General features: G+C 39.1%; 1 protein-coding gene across 1 annotated transcript; it reads left to right on the forward strand.

The window, feature by feature from the left end:
• Window positions 1-481: 481 nt before the first annotated feature.
• On the forward strand, window positions 482-9,120 carry LOC308087922 (patatin-like phospholipase domain-containing protein 2; the record flags this gene model as incomplete). Its single annotated transcript, XM_080432173.1, has 7 exons — window positions 482-668; window positions 4,068-4,300; window positions 4,598-4,663; window positions 5,516-5,725; window positions 6,850-6,973; window positions 8,334-8,457; window positions 9,024-9,120. 7 exons carry the CDS (start codon window positions 482-484, stop codon window positions 9,118-9,120), a joined length of 1,041 nt encoding a protein of 346 aa, XP_080288299.1.
• Window positions 9,121-18,901: the final 9,781 nt, after the last annotated feature.

An 18,901-nucleotide genomic window follows, 5' to 3' on the forward strand; every position in this document is an offset into this window, starting at 1 on the left:
CCGTCTGTGTCTCTATGTTGCTGGCCTAATTGCAATAGCTATAGACCTCATTTTAAAAGACATGTTTCATATTTTTGATAAGCTGTAACAGTGCTTTTATGGGATGACTTATTGAGACTTGTTTGGCAGCACATGTTGGAGCAGGCTGCACCTGCGTTCCTGCACACAGTGAATTCCCTATCATAGGTATTCTTCATATTTTTCTCGTGTGGTTCTGGATTTTATTTTGAAGGCACATTGGCTGCATTCCAAGCCCCCCTCCCCCTCCCCCTCCCGTGCTGCAATCTGGGTCGTGGGTCATATCAGCAAGAACAAATCATCTGTTGATTGGGGGGAAATTGCACAACAACCATGTATTGTATTGTCATAAACTGCTTCACCAGATGTGAACTGCAAATGAAATCAGCAGGCAATTTGACATTGTTTCAGCGCCTGGGTCACACATCAGGTTCAATTAGTCAAATTATTACACCTGTGCAAGATGTTCGACCTGAAAAAGGAATGGAGTATTTCTTTTGTTGGTTGTGGGTTCATGGGGGTTTATTATGTAGGAGCATCTAGTTGTATCCTGGAACGTTTTCCTGAGCTCATCCAAAATGCCTCTAAAATCTACGGCGCCTCGTGCGGTGCTCTGGTCGCAGCTGCTCTCACAATCGGAATCTCCATGGGTGAGAATGAATAAGACATTTGAGTATTTGATGATTGAATGAAGCATGTTGTGCAGTCTATGACCATAAATCAGGTGTGATGCAATCATGATATTTGCACATACAGGGAATTTCTAGTGTCCCTGTAATGAATAGCATGCAAATTAAAAGGATTAACAAAATAGATAGGCCTACATTCATTCGATTAAAATTGGCCATAGAAAGTAGCCTATATGGAGGTTGTAAAATGTCATAAATATGAATCATTCAATTTGGGATGTACTGGCTTTATTAGATTAAGACTCGTAGATGTATTTAATCTGGCATTTTCAATCTACGAGTTTTAGCTTTCAGGCGGTGGATAGGAGCAGGGGGGGGGGGGGGTGCGAAGGCATGTAGTGTGTGTGTGTGTGTGTGTGTGTGTGTGTGTGTGTGTGTGTGTGTGTGTGTGTGTGTGTGTGTGTGTGTGTGTGTGTGTGTGTGTGTGTGTGTGTGTGTGTGTGTGTGTGTGTGTGTGTGTGTGTGTGTGTGGAACTCTGTGACATGTCCTTGGGCTTCACCCAGTTCAGAGCAGTCTCTTGGCTGATGTCAGAGCTTATCGCATGTTGTTGTGCGATAGCAGCGAGTTGTAAGGCTGCGTGAGACGTCCTTGAATGGCTTCCGAACCAAAGTCATAACACCAGGTGTCCATGAGGGGGGCTGGTGGAGGGGGGGTAGGTTCTTGGTATGGGTAGGAAGCTTTTATGACCAAAGTCATTAAATACCAGCCACTCCTCCTCCAGACCATCACAGACCTAGATTATAGGTGCAATCTACTTGTGTTTATCTTTGGCAGCCAAGGTTGTAAGAGGCTTCCAACAACTTGGGATGGCAAAAAAGCAGCTAAACGGCTTGCAAAATTCTGTGCAATCTCTGCTATTATTGGTAGCCACCAAATATGGCGAAGACTTATTTTACCCCTTAAGGGTGTGTGGGTATTTGTCCAAGATTTGCTGACTGTAAAAAAAAAAATTGCAGCACCTATAATGGCAGAATATTTGTGTCCTTGTATTGTATCTCTTATGTGGACATGCATAAGAGCGTGGGTGTGGGGGCGGGTGTGTGTGTGTGTGTGTGTGTGTGTTGGGGGGCCGGGGCGGCATGTCCCAATTTGTCCCAGTCAGTTAGGGGTTTGTGGGCCACCTTTGTGGGCCACCAAGACAATAGCAAGATGTTTTGGTCTTAATGGTCTGGGATGGTGTCCAGGTTGAGTGAGAAGAGGCAGCCAGGGCCAATGCTCCTGAAATCAGAATATATACACTTACACACATACATGAAGGGGAAATATTTAAAGAACAAACGGAACACAAAAACAGCACACAGGTGTGAAACTTTGTAAGGACAGCTGAGTTCCCACATTTATCTGCAAAAGCAAAGGCCACATTAAGTTTGCCTTGTGCAAACTTTATTACATTAATCAGGTGCATCATCTGCTGAACTTTGTTCAATGCCTCACATTTCAAAGTACACTGCTCCAATGGACTTCTGATTAAACTGGAGTTTAATCAAAAGTTAGATTGTAAATGACTACGTGCCAACATTTTGAGTGGGCTATACAAAGTAACAAAATACGAATAATAATTATCTTGTTTTCGCCCATGTCTGTCCGTCCGTCCGTCCGTCCGTCAGTCAGTCAGTCAGTCAGTCTGTCTGTGTTTTGGACACCGCCGGACCGAAACTTTGCATGCACACTCCCAGGAAGACACTCTACTCTACTTTTTAAATCGACCTCATGGTGACACTATACCAGGCCACTTAGCTTTGACCTACTGTATAACTCTTGAATCATACAATCTTTTCTTCTTTCTTTCATATTCCATACTGATTGGCTATGATTGCCTTCCAAAACTAACCTGACCTGCCAGATGAGGGCGGTATTGAGTTTCACCTGCGTGTACGAACCAATCAGCGGCTGCTAGGGGCGGGATCATCCAATCACCTGCCAAGTAGCTTGAAAAAATGGAACGTCGTCTTGCATCGATTCTGCTACCGGAGTCCCAGATGCAAGTAGGCTGTGAAACAAAATGTGTGTCGCAAGCTTCTTTCATCTGGCAGAGCCAGGTTATTCCAAAACTTGCAGGAGGGGCGCATTTGACAAAAATGGCAAAAGTCATGATCCACCCGAGGGGTCTCTAAAACCAGAGCCTTAAGCGATTTCACTTACACCCATAGAACATGCCACAAATGCTACCAAGTCGTTGTTTGTTGCATAAGCGTGATTAACAAACAAATGAGGTGCAAATGTTCTTGTGAGTCGTGACAATGATCGTCAAACAGGGTTTTGATATTCCATAGTGTTTGCCTGTAAATGCCTTCAAAAATAGGGGGATAAACATCTGGCCTGGTGTAGCTAGGCCTATATAATGTAGCCCTGATTGCAACTTGTAAATGTATAGGTTTATACTGCTTTTAGAAGACATTTGTTTCAATAATAATTTTGAGATGTTTGTATAGGTACCGTACATTATGGACGTACCATGTTGGGGCCACAAGTTGTATCCTGGAATCAGAATGGAATATGAAAGAAGGAAAAAAAGATTGTATAACCTTTGGTTCCTTTACTTATTGAAAACAAGCAAAGGAAAACGCAAAATATATGGTGCCTCGGTAGGTGCTCTTATGGCAGCAATCAGAATCCCATAGGTGATGAATAAGACAGATGGACAAAGGGGTTTGCTTCACTTGCATGCTGGTATTTGTGGTCTTTCCAAATCTGTAAATGTAATATTGAACATAATGGTAACACTCACTATGTGTCCCTGTGATTGGAGTAGGGTGCTGTGCTCCTAACGCTTAGGTGTTATATATTATCATTAGCCAATGATTTTTGTATATACATGTTCCTTTTGTCTGTCATTATAATATTTGCCTGAAGACCTAAAAGGGTCGAAACGTTGTGCCAGTAAATAAAAATAAGTTTTTGGAGCTTAAAAACGGTGTGCAGATGTTCTTGTCCTTAACACTCACCATGTCTTCAATGCATTATAAACATCCTATAATGCATTATAATCTGTTTATATTTATAACACTTTATAATTATAGGTATAAGCAGTAAGCGCTCATAAATATTTATAACAATACAACTGTAACAATAATCACTACTACACTATTTAGCATTTCACAATGACTTGTAGGCCTATAAATGCGTTAAAATCTGCTTATAAAGGAATAATTAGTTATAACCAAGTAGTCATTTATAACAATAATCATAACATAATAAAGATTTTATAATGACCTATAAGGTCAAGTACTGTATCCTAATTTAAAATTACTGAGGATTTGAGCAAGGCGCTGAATCACTTCCGGTTCACTCATTATTTAACTGCTCTGGAGAAAAGTGCCATCTAAATGCGTAAAAAGTTTTTGTTCATGTCCATGTAGAGGAATGCTGTGCTGAATTGATGTCCATGGCCAAAGAGGCGAAGAAGCACAAACTAGGACCACTGTCCCCGGCGTTCAATCTGCTGCAGATGGTAAAGGAATCCTTGCTGAGGATGCTTCCAGAAGACGCCCATGTCCGAGCCTCCGGGAAACTCAGTGTTTCTCTTACCAGGGTGCCTGATGGAAAGAACGTTCTGGCGTCGGAGTTTGACACCAAAGAGGAACTCATCCAGGTACTGAGTTATGTATGTGACACTGTGACAGGGTATGTTGATGGAGGTGTGTGTTATTGCAGTCTACTGCATGTGAGTGCATAGTGTTAAAGTACATTGTGTATACTGTATGTCTGCATAGCTATGCATTCTAAATTGGATAAGACACTTGGTTTATCCCTGTGGGGTGGTATTTAATCGCAGCATTAACATACAACAGATGAAAATGAATGATGATAGTACATGGATGAAATATACAAGATGTTCAAAAGATCCTGTGCAGTGAGTTGTCTTATATTGTAATTTCCCACTTCCCAGGCTCTCATATGCAGCTGTTTCATCCCAATATACTGTGGTGTGATTCCACCAACCTATCGAGGAGTCGTGAGTGGACCATTACATTGACCATAATTCACAGGTTGTCATTAGGCTAGGAAGTCTCACCGGAATGTCCTCCCAAGATCCTCACCCTAGCTTAAACAACTCCAAACCTGTACCTCAACTTAACCACACTAACAACCTTAACTAATGTTAATTAATTATACCTACTGTATTCTAATTTTAAAGCAGGACTTTGTATGGTGGCCATCTAGTGATGACCGTGATGACTATATTCACATGCCGGTTATTTTGTCCTTACTTCATATGAAGTAAGTTAGCAAAATTACTGCTATGTGATTGTGGTCTTTTGATTTGACAATTTGTCAATTGAGCTTGTTTGTGAAGGCTCTGAATACAACCCAGATTTCAACTGTCTCCCAATTCACAATCCCTCAACTGTTTCTTCACATAACTTTTTGTATTTCATTTGTAGTATTTAAATTGTAAAACTGTTTTATTGCATACTTGCTTTTACCAGATTTTTAAAGCTGTGTCACCAAGTCTCAGTTATTTTAAACCACATATAATGTACATATTAATTCCCAGATAAGATATATGCCTTCATCTGCACAATTAAACTACCGTATTTTCCGCACTATAAGGCGCACCGTCAGTGCGCCTTATAGTGCGGATGCGCTTTATAATCCGATGCGCCTTATATATGTATCAATATTGGTTCCCTTGGTTTCCGCACTATAAGCCGCACCGTCAGTGCGCCTTATAATGCGATGCGCCCTATATATGAAAATAATACATTTATTGAAGGTGCGCCTTATACTCAGATGCGCCTTATAGTGCGGAAAATACGGTATTTATCTAATCTGAGACCCATCTATGTCCATGTGTCTTTCCCAGCACTACATGGATGGTGCCATCAGCAATAACCTGCCCCACTGTGACCAGCGGAACACGCTGACCTTCTCAGCCTATGCAGGGAAGAGCGACATATGTCCACGTGACGGCACCCGCTACTTCCATGCGTTCAACTTTAATAACGTCAGCATCCAGGTCAATTCAGAAAACGTGTACAGAGTCGCCAGCACCTTCTTCCCTCCTGAGCTTCAGGTGAGACCATTGGGGTCCTTTCCTCCTCTACTCCAAATCAAAACACAAATATCTTAAAGGTTGTTGTATTATTATTATTATTATTATTATTATTATTATTATTATTATTATTAATATTAGCATTACTAGTTTAAAAACATATATATGTCTAATTTAGTATTAGTATATTATATACACAAATTAAACTAGTTCATTATTTGAGGTTACGCTGACTAAAGTAGAAGACTGCAATTTGAAGACATAATTGTGTGAATATAGCTTTTAACAACCATGTATTGTATGGACTATAGCAGGCAGTAGTATCCTACCTTGCTTTGTTGTTAGGCATGCTTTACAGTTACAGCAGTACAGTAGTGAATGTTGGTGTTCTGGAGAAATTTTGGAAATTAGTTTCCATTATACATTAACACTAATGGATTACCTTCATTTCTGTTTTCTTACCATGGTGTTGAAAATATGAGAGATATAGCAAAACTGAGAGAACAGATCTATGGCTTTGATTGATTGAATATATATTATCAAGTTTGTTAACGTACAGGTTATAGGTTATGCTAAAAGGATAACGCAAAAAAACGCCAGGGGGCTTGTTTCTATTGTGGTCCATTTTACTCAATTCATCAGTAATGCATATAATACAATTACAATACATATTGGAACTCAGTAGCATCAACAGGTATATATACAGAGAAAGAAGGTGGCTGCATGGATACTCTTCGCTTCCTTCAAGAGAACTGTAAGCTCATCTCTATGCTAAAGGCACTTTTTATTACAATATATAATATATATATATAATATATGATAATTCATTTCTTAAAACTATATTTGTACATTGGGGGAAATCCTTACCTACTGTATATTTACACATGTAAAACATGTCATTATGACTTTGATTATGTGAAATTCAATTGAAAGTAACACAGTACATTCTATCCATCATTATTTGCAATAGTAGTTCACTATTGTTTGTCCAGAATTCAATTTAGGCGCAAAACTGTAAAATGTCTATTTATGCTAAGCTAAACTATTTTAACCAACAGAACTATCTATACTTTAGATTGCCATGCTTAATTCCAACTGTCCTCTCATGTTAAAACATATCTACCACAGGCCTCATCCATGTTGAGTCTCCCCTGGAGCCCAAGCCTTACTGCTGTGAGCTGGAAGCAGCGCAGACCAGAGAGAAGAACAAAGCACCCTGGTGGCTGGACCATACAGACATACACAACCTCCCTGTCCGTATTAAAAAGGGTAAGAACAATTCATTGTGACCAGGAGGGCACCATGAATATCTGGAGTTGTTTTAAACAGTAGAAAAGGAAGGTGTATATACTGTATTATTCACATTGCTACTATTAATCTATGGGTATAATGATATAGAGAACCTCAAAGTTAGCGTAAAGAATAATGGTATGTAAGCCTTGCCCGAGCCATGTGGCCCACAGGGCAGGAGCCTATCTCATGTTTCTATAGCGTGAGGTGGCTTGATGTGCAAGCCATGATGTACAAGTACACCCCTGGACATGGCGCTAGGGACTCACGCCCCAATCCAACCCTTGATGCTGATGCCCAGTTCAAGACCCTACTTTTAATTTAGATGTCACAAGACGTATCAGTAGGCGGAGATCTCCGATTCTCCGAATGTGAGACTATTGCAGACGTACGTGCAGCATTGTGTTGTGTTATGAACACTGCAAAAGACATTGATTTTTTGTGTTTTGTGGAACATAGTGAAAAACAACTCATGATGCCCCAAGCCTTGGATTGGCAGAATAGTTTTCTCATTAGTAGCTAGTGACAGCTTCAACAATGTTTTAACCCATTTCCATTTAGATCTGAGGCCAATTCTAAAAAAACGTCTTCTAAATCCTGACCTACGTTTGTTTTGAAAAACTGAAGATTTTAATTCAACATTTTCAAAAAGAAATATGTTGCTAATATATATAGCGGCAGCTAATGTTACACAAAGGTGTTCCCTGATTGAAAGGTATAACAACGTATAGGTGTTCCAGGTCTAAATGTGGATGATGTCAGTCCCTGGAAAACTTGTGCTTTATCAGGAAAGATGTGTAGATGTTGCTGTGAAAGAACTAAGTAATGTCAAGAATGTTGTCTTGTTGTTTAAACCTGACATGGTCAATTCTCAAGTCTCATGTGGTCTGAGTTAAGAGAAATTGCAAACTTACACCATCTGCTGGCTACATCCATGTTTGAATCACCATTCATTTCTCCATAGATGAATAACTTTCATGAAACTGACATTTTACATTTACAGTACGCTTATCAAGCTAATGCTAAGACATAAGAACAGAGTATTTTGCAGAGCCATATGACGGGTGAATATCGAACTATACTGCTTTATTGCGTCACCACTCAAAGTGCGCTTAAATGCTGCATTTCTATCTTTTACTGTCAATCATTTGAAACACTGGTTTTCAATATAACTGGAAATTGAGGTGACACACTGTAATTTGTACAACTTGTACTGTGCAGTGTGCATTACATCCAATTCATTGTTACACCTGCTGAATTCATTCTTATCCAATTCATTCAGCAGGTGGTAATTTGATTACTTTTGCTCCCCATAAATGTGTGCTTATCTTTGTGTCAGTGGTGTGTGAGGCATGCAGGGAGGGACATGAAGGAGGTAGTCCGTTGACCCACGCCTCTAAATTCTTACCAGTAAAAGTGGCCTCCTACCTGCCTGTGGAGTCGATCTTCTCTCTGGGCCGGAGGTGAGACTCAGCATTACTATCATCAAGTGTTATGAGCCAATCACAACCCTTGGCATCAATGTCATTATCTGATAAATCAGCACTTGTTGTATACAGTAGGCTTCTAAAACAGTTTAATTTGCTGTGCATATTCAAGACTCATTTAGCTTAGCTGTCAGGACCTATAGGAGCAATTTTGGGCTTACTATACCTTGGTGCAGCATTGTCATAGCTATACCACTCCAATCAGAATCAGAAGACTTTATTGCCATGACATGTGAACATTGTGAAATTGAACAGGAATTTGATTTGGTACAGTGGAGCACAGTTTACAACAAAAACAACACTCCCCAATACCACAGCAGCCGTGGGCGGCGCTATCTTGGAATGCCTTCCAGTCGACGTCCTGACTCCTCTCCGAAGTCTGTTGCTCCTCTTGGCCTGCACAATCGTCATCCAAAGCTCCTCAGCACCAATGCTTTATCAGCAGTAGTTAATTTATTTACATAAATAACTAAACACAACTGTTAGGGACAAAAGGGGAAAAACATTGTAGGGTGGTAGAGTGACATGTGTTGTCTTTGTAGACTGGTGGACTGGCTGCCTGGTGTATCCCAGGACATGACTGGCTGTACCACAGGGCTGGAGAGCTCTACAAACAAGCCTGGAAAGACGAGCCATTAATGGAACACAAAGGGCAAGTAAATAAATATATATATATATAAATGTAATAACATACAGAAACCAGTTTGAATACCATCAAACAGCCCAGGGCTGAGAAATGAGAATGTAAAGACAGTGAGCCCAGGGCTGAGAAATGAGAATGTAAAGACTGTGTACCATGAGATAGTGTAGGATGATGTGAATGAAAAGTCCTGGGCTTATAAACCAAAATGACCGTAAACCATTGTCTCTAAGAAAAGTATGAGATTAACTAGTGTGTGTGTGTGTGTGTGTGTGTGTGTGTGTGTGTGTGTGTGTGTGTGTGTGTGTGTGTGTGTGTGTGTGTGTGTGTGTGTGTGTGTGTGTGTGTGTGTGTGTGTGTGTGTGTGTGTGTGTGTGTGTGTGTGTGTGTGTGTGTGTGTGCGTGTGCCAAGTCTTACGTCAACATGGCATAAGAGATCCATAGGAAAGCCATGCCATTTAGACCCCTTCTTGTTTTTTAAAGTTCAGACCAATATATCAATGGAACCTCATTGATCTGATCCCCATGGGAATGAAGGTCATTCATAAGACTTGTCTTGTTATTAAATTAATATAAATCACTGGAGGAATCCGATTGCATTTAAAAGGTTTATAGTGTGTGGCATTAAAAAAGTTAATCAGAAACAAATTGACTATCCAGTTCTAATCCAGTGTACATAGCCAGAGCCTCCCCCAGTCCCGGTAGAGTAGTTCCGGAGAAGTGGACTGAGTGGCCCTGTCTTTCCCTAAGAGGACTGACAGTGGGTAGCTACTGGGACGTAAGTCGGGGCTTGATCAACCCAGGCTGGGTCACCTGGGTGAGGGTGTATGTTGTTGTGAGACCCGAAACACCCTATGACCCCACTCACCCCAGGCTACAACACTGATGATACGTCCCAGGTGCATCCATGTGATGTTTTCTTTATAGAATCCATAATGTTGCTCGAGTATTCTACATTCTCAACTCCTGACCTGTAAAGCCCAGTCTACACCAATGATTCCAAATGCAATAAAACCGTTGTAATACATTGCAATACATTGCAAAGCGAAATCACAATGGTCTGAATTGCCCTGAATTTCAGATCAGTGCAGTTTTGGGATTATTTTAGTAGTTGCAAGTTCCATCTTGAATCACTGATGTGTACTGGGCTTGTGTAAAATAACTCATAGAAAATGCAGGACTGTCAATGTATCTGAAAGTTTTGTTACCATTAATGGTTATTAGGATTTTGCATATGTATGTTAAATGAATCCCAACATTCTAAATTGTGTATGTAATAAATGCACTCCAACTCTTACTCAACGATGACTGTGATTATGTGATTATGGAGTATCGGCAGTGTTCTTGTGGTGGGTTGTCCCTTTTCATTAGGCCAACTTTTTGGTCAGTGCAGGAAAGGGACAAGTGGGCACCTCATGTAAAATTGGCTATTTTCCCCAAAATGTTAAAAAAATAAAATATTGAAAATGTCTTAAGTAATGTAAAGTGTACATGATTAGAACTTGCTTGAACGTTTGCCAATTAAAGCCTAATTCTTTTACAATTGCAACAAATTGTTACAAAACCTGTTCATCCAATCATTTTGGGCATAAACAAGATGTTAAAGGATACATTTAGGTCTGATAATGATGTACCGTGCATGTTTAAATCATGTATACTTAACATTACTTCAGAACATTTTTCAAATATTTTATTTGAAAAGAAATTGGACAAAATGGCCAATCTTTTTTATCAAGGTGTCCACTCTTCCGTAGTAGCCACTCTAATTCTATCCAGTGCAAGTTAGTGCTAGCTGTACTGGTTTTGTTACCGTGTGTCAAAATTACCCTCGATAATTATCAATTATCGTCGATAAACTGAATCATTGTTGCCTCCCTCAAACTATAGGCCTTATATACTGGATTTGTAGTCACTAGTCCGGTAGGTAGTTAGAGTTCCGGCACTGATTAAGTTATTGATTCATCAGGGGTCTGCTGGCCTCCTTCTCGGTGTCAACATAAGATAGTGGGGGGTGACCTGGTTGCCATGCCAAGGAATCGGTCGTGGTGACTCTGGTTGCCAAGTAAAAATGAAGCAAGGTGAGACTACAGCTGGATGACGGAAACCAACACCATCTGTGTATATAAAACTGTGCTCTCTGTTTAAACTTCAGAATAATATCTGGAAGCTATCTCTAAGCATTTCCAACGCTTGTAACATATGTTCTCATGGAATAAATCCCAATTAACATTTTTTAACCCATTAAGACCAATTCTACAAATGCCGTCTAAATCAGTAGTTCTCACACTTCCAAGATTAAAAAAAAAAAGCTAAATAATAGCAGATGTGCGAGCTTGTAGATCTGCAATTTTTGAAAAGCCAACTCTAAAATCAAAAATAGCATGGATGCTTTCCTGGTTTTAATGGGTTAATAAGAAGTTTATTGATTTGATTAATTTATACCTGACAGACATACGGACAGTGAGCTGTTTTTACTAGAGAAAATAAACTTGACATCAACTTGGTCCTTATCGAGCTGGATTCAGAACTCTTGGATCCATCTCTGGCAAGCGGTGGCCACCTTCCAGCTTAAGAACCCTGAGGGACAGAATTTCAGAACCACCATTCTCCAGATTTCCGGCTAAGTATGGGTTTATTCCATTAAATAGGCTTTTGGCTAAATTTGGATAATGTTAAACATAATATTTTACACCAGACACTGTTTGTCTGGGTTTTTGTTCTCCTTCTGAAATGTATTCACCAAATTCCAAAATGATTATAATTATTATATAATATATATATATATATAATAATAATAATAATAATATATAATAATTATAAATTATTAAATAATATTGGGGTGTCCATAGCTGAGTGGTTAGTGAGCCCGCCTAGGGAACCAGAGGCCCTAGTTGCCCCAGGTTCGATTCCAGGCTATCCCAGCATATGTGCCGATGATATGAAATTTGTCCCTGAGCAAGACTCTTAACCCCAATTGCTCACAGGTTCTCATTGGAAACAAGACCGCAAGGACTTTCATGAACGACCTGTTAAAAGGAATTATCCTTATCCTTTAACCAAAAACGTTTTTAAATATGTATTTCTATTTATATAAGACTGTCCACTTGCTTGAACTGCGGAACTCTCTCTCTCTCTCTCTCTCTCTCTCTCTACAAATGGTTACAAATGGTGTTTTTAATATTGATAAAAACTTGGAGGAAGTTACAATAACCCAAAAGGGTTCCGAATGGAGTTGTGTGGAATTTCTGTTCTATAAAATCCACAGTTTCTCTCCTTGTCTCTCTGCCTGTGTGCAGGGAGTACTCCTAATCCTTATCACCCCACCCGGACAAAATGTAATCCATGTATGGATGTATGTTTGTAGATGTGTATGAATGTGTGTGCGTATGTATGTAGGGATCTATGTATATAGATATTTTTTTATATATCCATTACAGTGGCCAATCACTTCAACATCATTACATGAGTTAAGTATTATACCTTTTAGTCATTTTAGTCCAAAAACTATTTAAAAAAAAAATTGGCCCAGATATTGAATTTAAGATATACTGTAACATATCGTTTATACAAAGTACTGCTCAAGCAACAAGCATGGTCTTATTTGAACCCTAGAAATTCAGTGCCGTTATTCATATTTTTATTTTAATTATACACTTATCTTCAATCAGTAACATTAGTATTATTCTCGTGTTGTATGAAGATGCTTTTTCTTTTGGCAAAATTATTCCCATGTTTAATTCCTTTCAGACTTGTATTTAGTTTTTATTACTGTTAGCTAATAAAACATCAACTGATGCACAAACTTGGACACCTCATCAGTGTTGTTTCCTGGAGTCACTGGGTATTTCGGGTCTTGCAACAGACACCCTCCTACAGGCGACCCGACCGAGGCTGATCTGACCCCGGCCTGTGTTCAAGTGGCATCCTACTGCCCTCACTGTCTCCTGGGGTTAGAGACAGTGCTAATTAGGGGTAAGGGTTTGCCTGGCACTATTCAATTCAATTCAAACTTTATTCCAGACGCACAGGGGGTCCATATTACATACAGATGAAAACAGACGTAATTAAGTAATTAAGAAAGTAAAAAAAATAAAAATAGATAAAAACACATCATATAGACGAGGACATACTATTACATACAAATCACACATAAAGACTATGTCTCCAGTGCTTCCGTAGCCTGGATGAGTACCGGAGACAGCTTTTCCCAGGATTGACTTTATCCTCAATGATACTATTCCTGGACTCATCCAGGCGAGACATGAACCCATACATGGAGTGCCTTAAGAGAGCCTCACAGGTGGGTATACCACATGTCACAAACTAGAAAAAGTGCTCCTTGGAGCACAGGTCTCCGCCAGGTCAGGTAGGTTATTGTGGGGCAGCAATGTTCGGAATTAGCCAATCAGGATGGAATATGAAAAATTGGACGGAACCATCTTGATCACTTGACTATATGTGTACCGATTTGCATGATGTTTGAATTTGTGGGAGTAATATAAAAAAGAAAAGTGTTGCAAAATTGGCCTCCTGGTGGCGCTATAATAGGGCAATGTTAAAAGGGTGGCATTTGTTCTTCAATGTAGTGCGAATTTGCGTGCAAAGTGTCACCACAATCGGACGCTGCATTCATGATTTGTGGCATTTTGTTCAAAACGGGCCACTCCTACAAACTTTAGATGTCAATGTTAGCCAATCAGGATGGAAAATGAAAATGTTAAAAGATCCATCGTGATCACATGACTATAGAGATCAAGTGTACCGATGTGCGTGAAATTTGGATTAATTCTGAAGGCTTAATATCAAAAAATGTGTTTTACATAAGTCGGCCTCCTGGTGGCGCTATGAAAGGCAAATGTGAAAAATGCAGGTCAGTTGTTTTTCCTTGGCCTCTAGGGAGTGTGCGTGCAAAGTTTCATGCAGATCGGTGCAGTTATAGTTAAAAACACAAATCGTCCATTTATAGCGCCACCATGAGGCTGATTTGAACATTTTCAAGTGGCATTTCTTCCTCGGCCTAGTGGGAATGTGCGTGTGAAATCTCACGGAAATCGCAAGCTGCGTTCATGATTTGAGGCATTTTGTTGAAAACGGAGCAATCCTGCAAACTTTGGAAGCCAACCTTAGCCAATCAGGATGAAATATGGAAAATTGGACAGATCCGTGTTGATCACATGACTATAGAGATACTGTGTACTGATTTGCGTGATGTTTGGATAAAATCTGTAGGAGTACTGTCAAGAAATGTGTTTTGCAAAAAGCGGCCTCCTGGTGGCGCTATAAAAGGCTAATTTGAAAAATTTGGGGCAGAGGTTCTGCTCTGGCATCCAGGGAGTGTGTGTGCACAGTTTCGCTGCGATCAAGCCAACGGTGCCGGAGATTAGCTGTACACAGAATGACGGACACACGGACGGACGGACACACACACGGACGGACGGACAGGGGGCAAAACATACTCTCTCGCCATGCCTTTCGGCTTGGCGGAGACAATTACAAGTGAACGTTGCTTAGTCAAATTTGTACCTGCGGTAAAGTACTGGAGTACTTGCTTTTAAAAATACTTTAAAGTACGTTTTGGCACTCATCCTGCCAGAATCCCACTCCTCACTGCAGAATGAAGGATACAAAAACAATATAATGGGTACACCCCCGCATTCCTAAACCCCCCCACTCCTACACACCCCCATTCCGAAAACCCCCCCCCCCCCCACTACTACACCCCCCCATTCCGAATTTTTTTTTCGGAATGGGGGGGTGTAGGAGTGGGGGGGTTTCGAAAACTTGGAATAAACCCTGCCATTCCGAAAAATAGATATAAATCCTATTTTTTTTTTTTTTTTTTTTTGGTGGGGGGGTGCATATGGGGCACCCCCCCCCCCCTGCAAAATAAAAAAAAAAGTTAAACATTTTTTTTTTAAAGTTTTTTTTTGTTAAAAAATAATTTGTGGACTGAGAAAAAAAAAAGTTAAACATTTTTTTTTAGTTTTTTTTTAATTAAAAAATAATTTGTGGACTGAAGTTGGTTTGCTTCCACAATCCATAATGATGCAGAGATATAAATCTTATCTATCTAACTTTTTTTTTTGCGGGGGGGTGCATAAAATAAATAAAAATAAAATAAAGTTAAAAAAAAAATGTTTTTAACGTTTATTTTATTTTATTTTTTTATTGAAAAATAATTTGTGGACTGAAGTTGGTTTGCTTCCACAATGATGCATTTTCGAACTCAATTAATTAGGCTATCTGCACTTCCACCATGGACAGACAGCTAAAACAACTCACTCACATGATTCACTTGAGCTGAGCCCTGATTCAATCAGATCTACATCCTCTTCTTGCATGAAATTCTTGGACGTCGGCCAGCCAGAGGCGGGCCCCGGACTGGGATGCAAGTCAAAAAATATTTTTAAAAAAAACAAATAATAATAATATATATTTTTTTTTATTAAAAAAAAATGTTTTTCACCGTTTCAATTGAAACGGGTGAAACATAGGAAACTCTATCTATCAGTCATGAATTAATTTTATCCCCCATACCGACCCGCCGACGTAGTCGATCCTTCATGGCACCAACGTCAATTTCCGATCCATCGACCATATCTGCAGTCTTCTGGCGCGGCTGTTCTAAATCTATCTAGATATCTATCTATCTTTCTATCAAACTATCTATCTCCAGCAATGTACCGCTCAGCAACATAATAGCAAATAGCAGATCTACAAGCTCACAACAACTGTTATTGTGAGCTTGTAGATCTGCTATTTTCAAATAATGTATGCGTTTGTATAAAATATGTCTGAATTGGTTAGTGATTCATATATATCTGCGATGTGTAGGATTATTATAATTATTATTATCATATTACAATTAAAGTAAGCGCATCGGGAGTGTGATTGAGTGCGCTTCCACGGCCTGGGTCTGTCTGTCTGTCTGTCTGTCTGTCTGTCTATGTATGTATCTATGTATGTATCTTGTAGATCGATCTGTCTACAAGCTCGGTTATTGTGAGCTTGTAGATCTACTATTTTCAAATAGCGTATGCATAAAATAGGTCTGAAGTGGTTAGTGTATGGTTCATAATATAATAATTTATATCAGACAGACAGACACACAGACAGACAGACAGACAGACTGGTTCAGTCCATTAATGTTGTATTCAGAATAATAAAACTAATATTATTATTATTACCCTTATTATTATTATTATTATTATTATTATTACCCATATTATTATTATTACTACAACTACTATTACGCTATTGTTATTATTATTATTATGCTATTATTATTATTATTATTATTATTATTACTACTACTATTACGCTATTATTATGATTATTATTATGATTATGATTATGATTATGATTATGATTATTATTATTATTATTACATTAATGTTGATGTTCTGTCACAGCTCACTTTTGCGCACACGTTGATTGACGGGTCAGTAATCACGTAGGCCTACTCAGAGACGCTCACATGCTCAGGTTTCTCAGATGTTTTCTCGCTAATTAACCCACTTGTCACATCTCACATGAATAGTATACGCATCAGTGGTGGAAAAATTACTCAAATGTTTTACTAAAGTAAAAGTACCAATACTGCAATGTAGAAATAGGCCTACTCTGTAACATGTAAAAGTCAAGAATTCAAATTTGAGTATCCTACAAAGCCCAAGTATTGGTATCAAAATGTTCTTAAAATACCAAAAGTAAAAGTACTCGTTATGCAGAATGCCGTTTGAAGATCGCGCAAGAATGAACAGCTAAACTGTTGATAAATAGATAGATAGATAGATAGATAGATAGATTGTAGGCTGTGTGGAAATAACTGCAGTGTGTATTTATGTAGTAACGGTAACAGCCAGAATAGGGGGACACCAAAACATTCTGGGCACTAGGGCTAACTGGGCACCTTGGACGAGTGGGCATTAGGGACATGTGGACACTTGGAAGAGTGGGCACTTAGGGTGGATAAGAGTGGGCGGTAGGGAAGTCTGGGAACCATGAAGACTGGGCACCGGGAAAAATGGTGTTAATAATCAATGTTAATAAAGAATACAATCTCACAGGCAATGCACATAGTGCCCACTCTCCCTGGTGCCAAGATGTCCCTACTCCCTAGTGCCCACATATGCTGAATCCAATTAATACATCAGCAGAGATGAGAATTACGTATCTTCCCGTCCGACAGACAGACAGACAGATTAGATAGATTAGACAGATTAGACAAAAATAAGTTAGATAGATAGGATTTATATCTATGCATCATTATGGATTGTGGAAGCAAACCAACTTCAGTCCACAAATTATTTTTTAATAAAAAAAAACTTTAAAAAAACTTTTTTTTAAACTTTTTTTTAAACTTTTTTTTTTTTTTTTGCGGGGGGGTGCCCCATATATACCCCCCCGGAAAAAAAAAAATAAAAAAAAAAAGATAGGATTTATATCTATTTTTCGGAATGGCAGGGTTTATTCCAAGTTTTCAAAACCCCCCCACTCCTACACCCCCCCATTCCGAAAAAAATAATCGGAATGGGGGGGTGTAGGAGTGGGGGGGGGGGGATTTTCGGAATGGGGGTGTGTAGGAGTGGGGGGGTTTAGGAATGCGGGGGTGTACCCCAATATAATATAGGGTTTTTCCTAGGTTTTTCGGGCCAAGGACCCCTTAGCTGAGAGTTGGAGAAGGGATCCCTACTACATATTGTGTAAAATGGTGCTGCAGATTAAACTTTTAATATATTTGGCTTCATAGACTTGTTTGACAGTGTTTGATCAGTGTTTTCTAAATTAAATGTTTTTTCTTTGTTTGCGCATTTTCCTTTTTGTTAATGTGTTGGATTCATGATAGTGATTATTTTCAGACATTTAACCACTTAAAACCTCAATATATAGTAAACTTGACCTTTGGCTCTGTACTTGGTCTCTTCTTTTACCCTCTATACCAAACCTCTTTGCTACAAGCTCACAACATGGATATGGGTTCAAGTTAATGTAAAAACAAAACAAAAAAAGTTCCTATCACACAAACATTTGACCGCCCCCTGTTGAAGACCCATGATATAATACATAAGGGTATCACTTGTAAACTATTCATAGAACGTATTCTTAGTGCTCAATATCATGGAAGTTATGGGTTGCTTTTCAACAGTCAATCTTTAGTTCTTTACCCTTTGAAAACATATTATCTGGCGCCATCGTCTGGCGACACTGAAATTGACAATGTGAAGGGGGAGTAGAATTCTGTTTCGAAGTTGGAAACATTAGTGAGATCTAGTGACAACCAATGCATTGTGTCTGTCATTTCTTATAATTTAGCTGTGCATCTCATTTTATATTTAATGTCTGTTTTAATAAAAAATGTTAGATAAAAACAGACAAAACACAAACATACATATATGTGAAGTTATACATACAGTACATCATACATACATACAAGCAGCAAGTGCACACACTAATATACAGTATATTCTATATAAATTATATATCACTTCGCTCTCTAAAAATAAAATAGTTCCATTCACCCATGAACTTATAGATATACAACATCAAGCAAGATAAGTAAACTGGCCAGCAATCCATCTAAAGCGCTTTCATAAACATTCTCCTCAATGCTACTCTCAGAGCATAATTTAGATCCAGGTCTTTTCGTGTGTGTGTGTGTGTGTGTGTGTGTGTGTGTGTGTGTGTGTGTGTGTGTGTGTGTGTGTGTGTGTGTGTGTGTGTGTGTGTGTGTGTGTGTGTGTGTGTGTGTGTGTGTGTGTGTGTGTGTGTGTGTGTGTG

Source organism: Gymnoscopelus braueri (genome assembly GCF_963280865.1).
Source record: "Gymnoscopelus braueri genome assembly, chromosome: 1".
Classification (NCBI taxonomy): Eukaryota; Metazoa; Chordata; class Actinopteri; order Myctophiformes; family Myctophidae; genus Gymnoscopelus; species Gymnoscopelus braueri.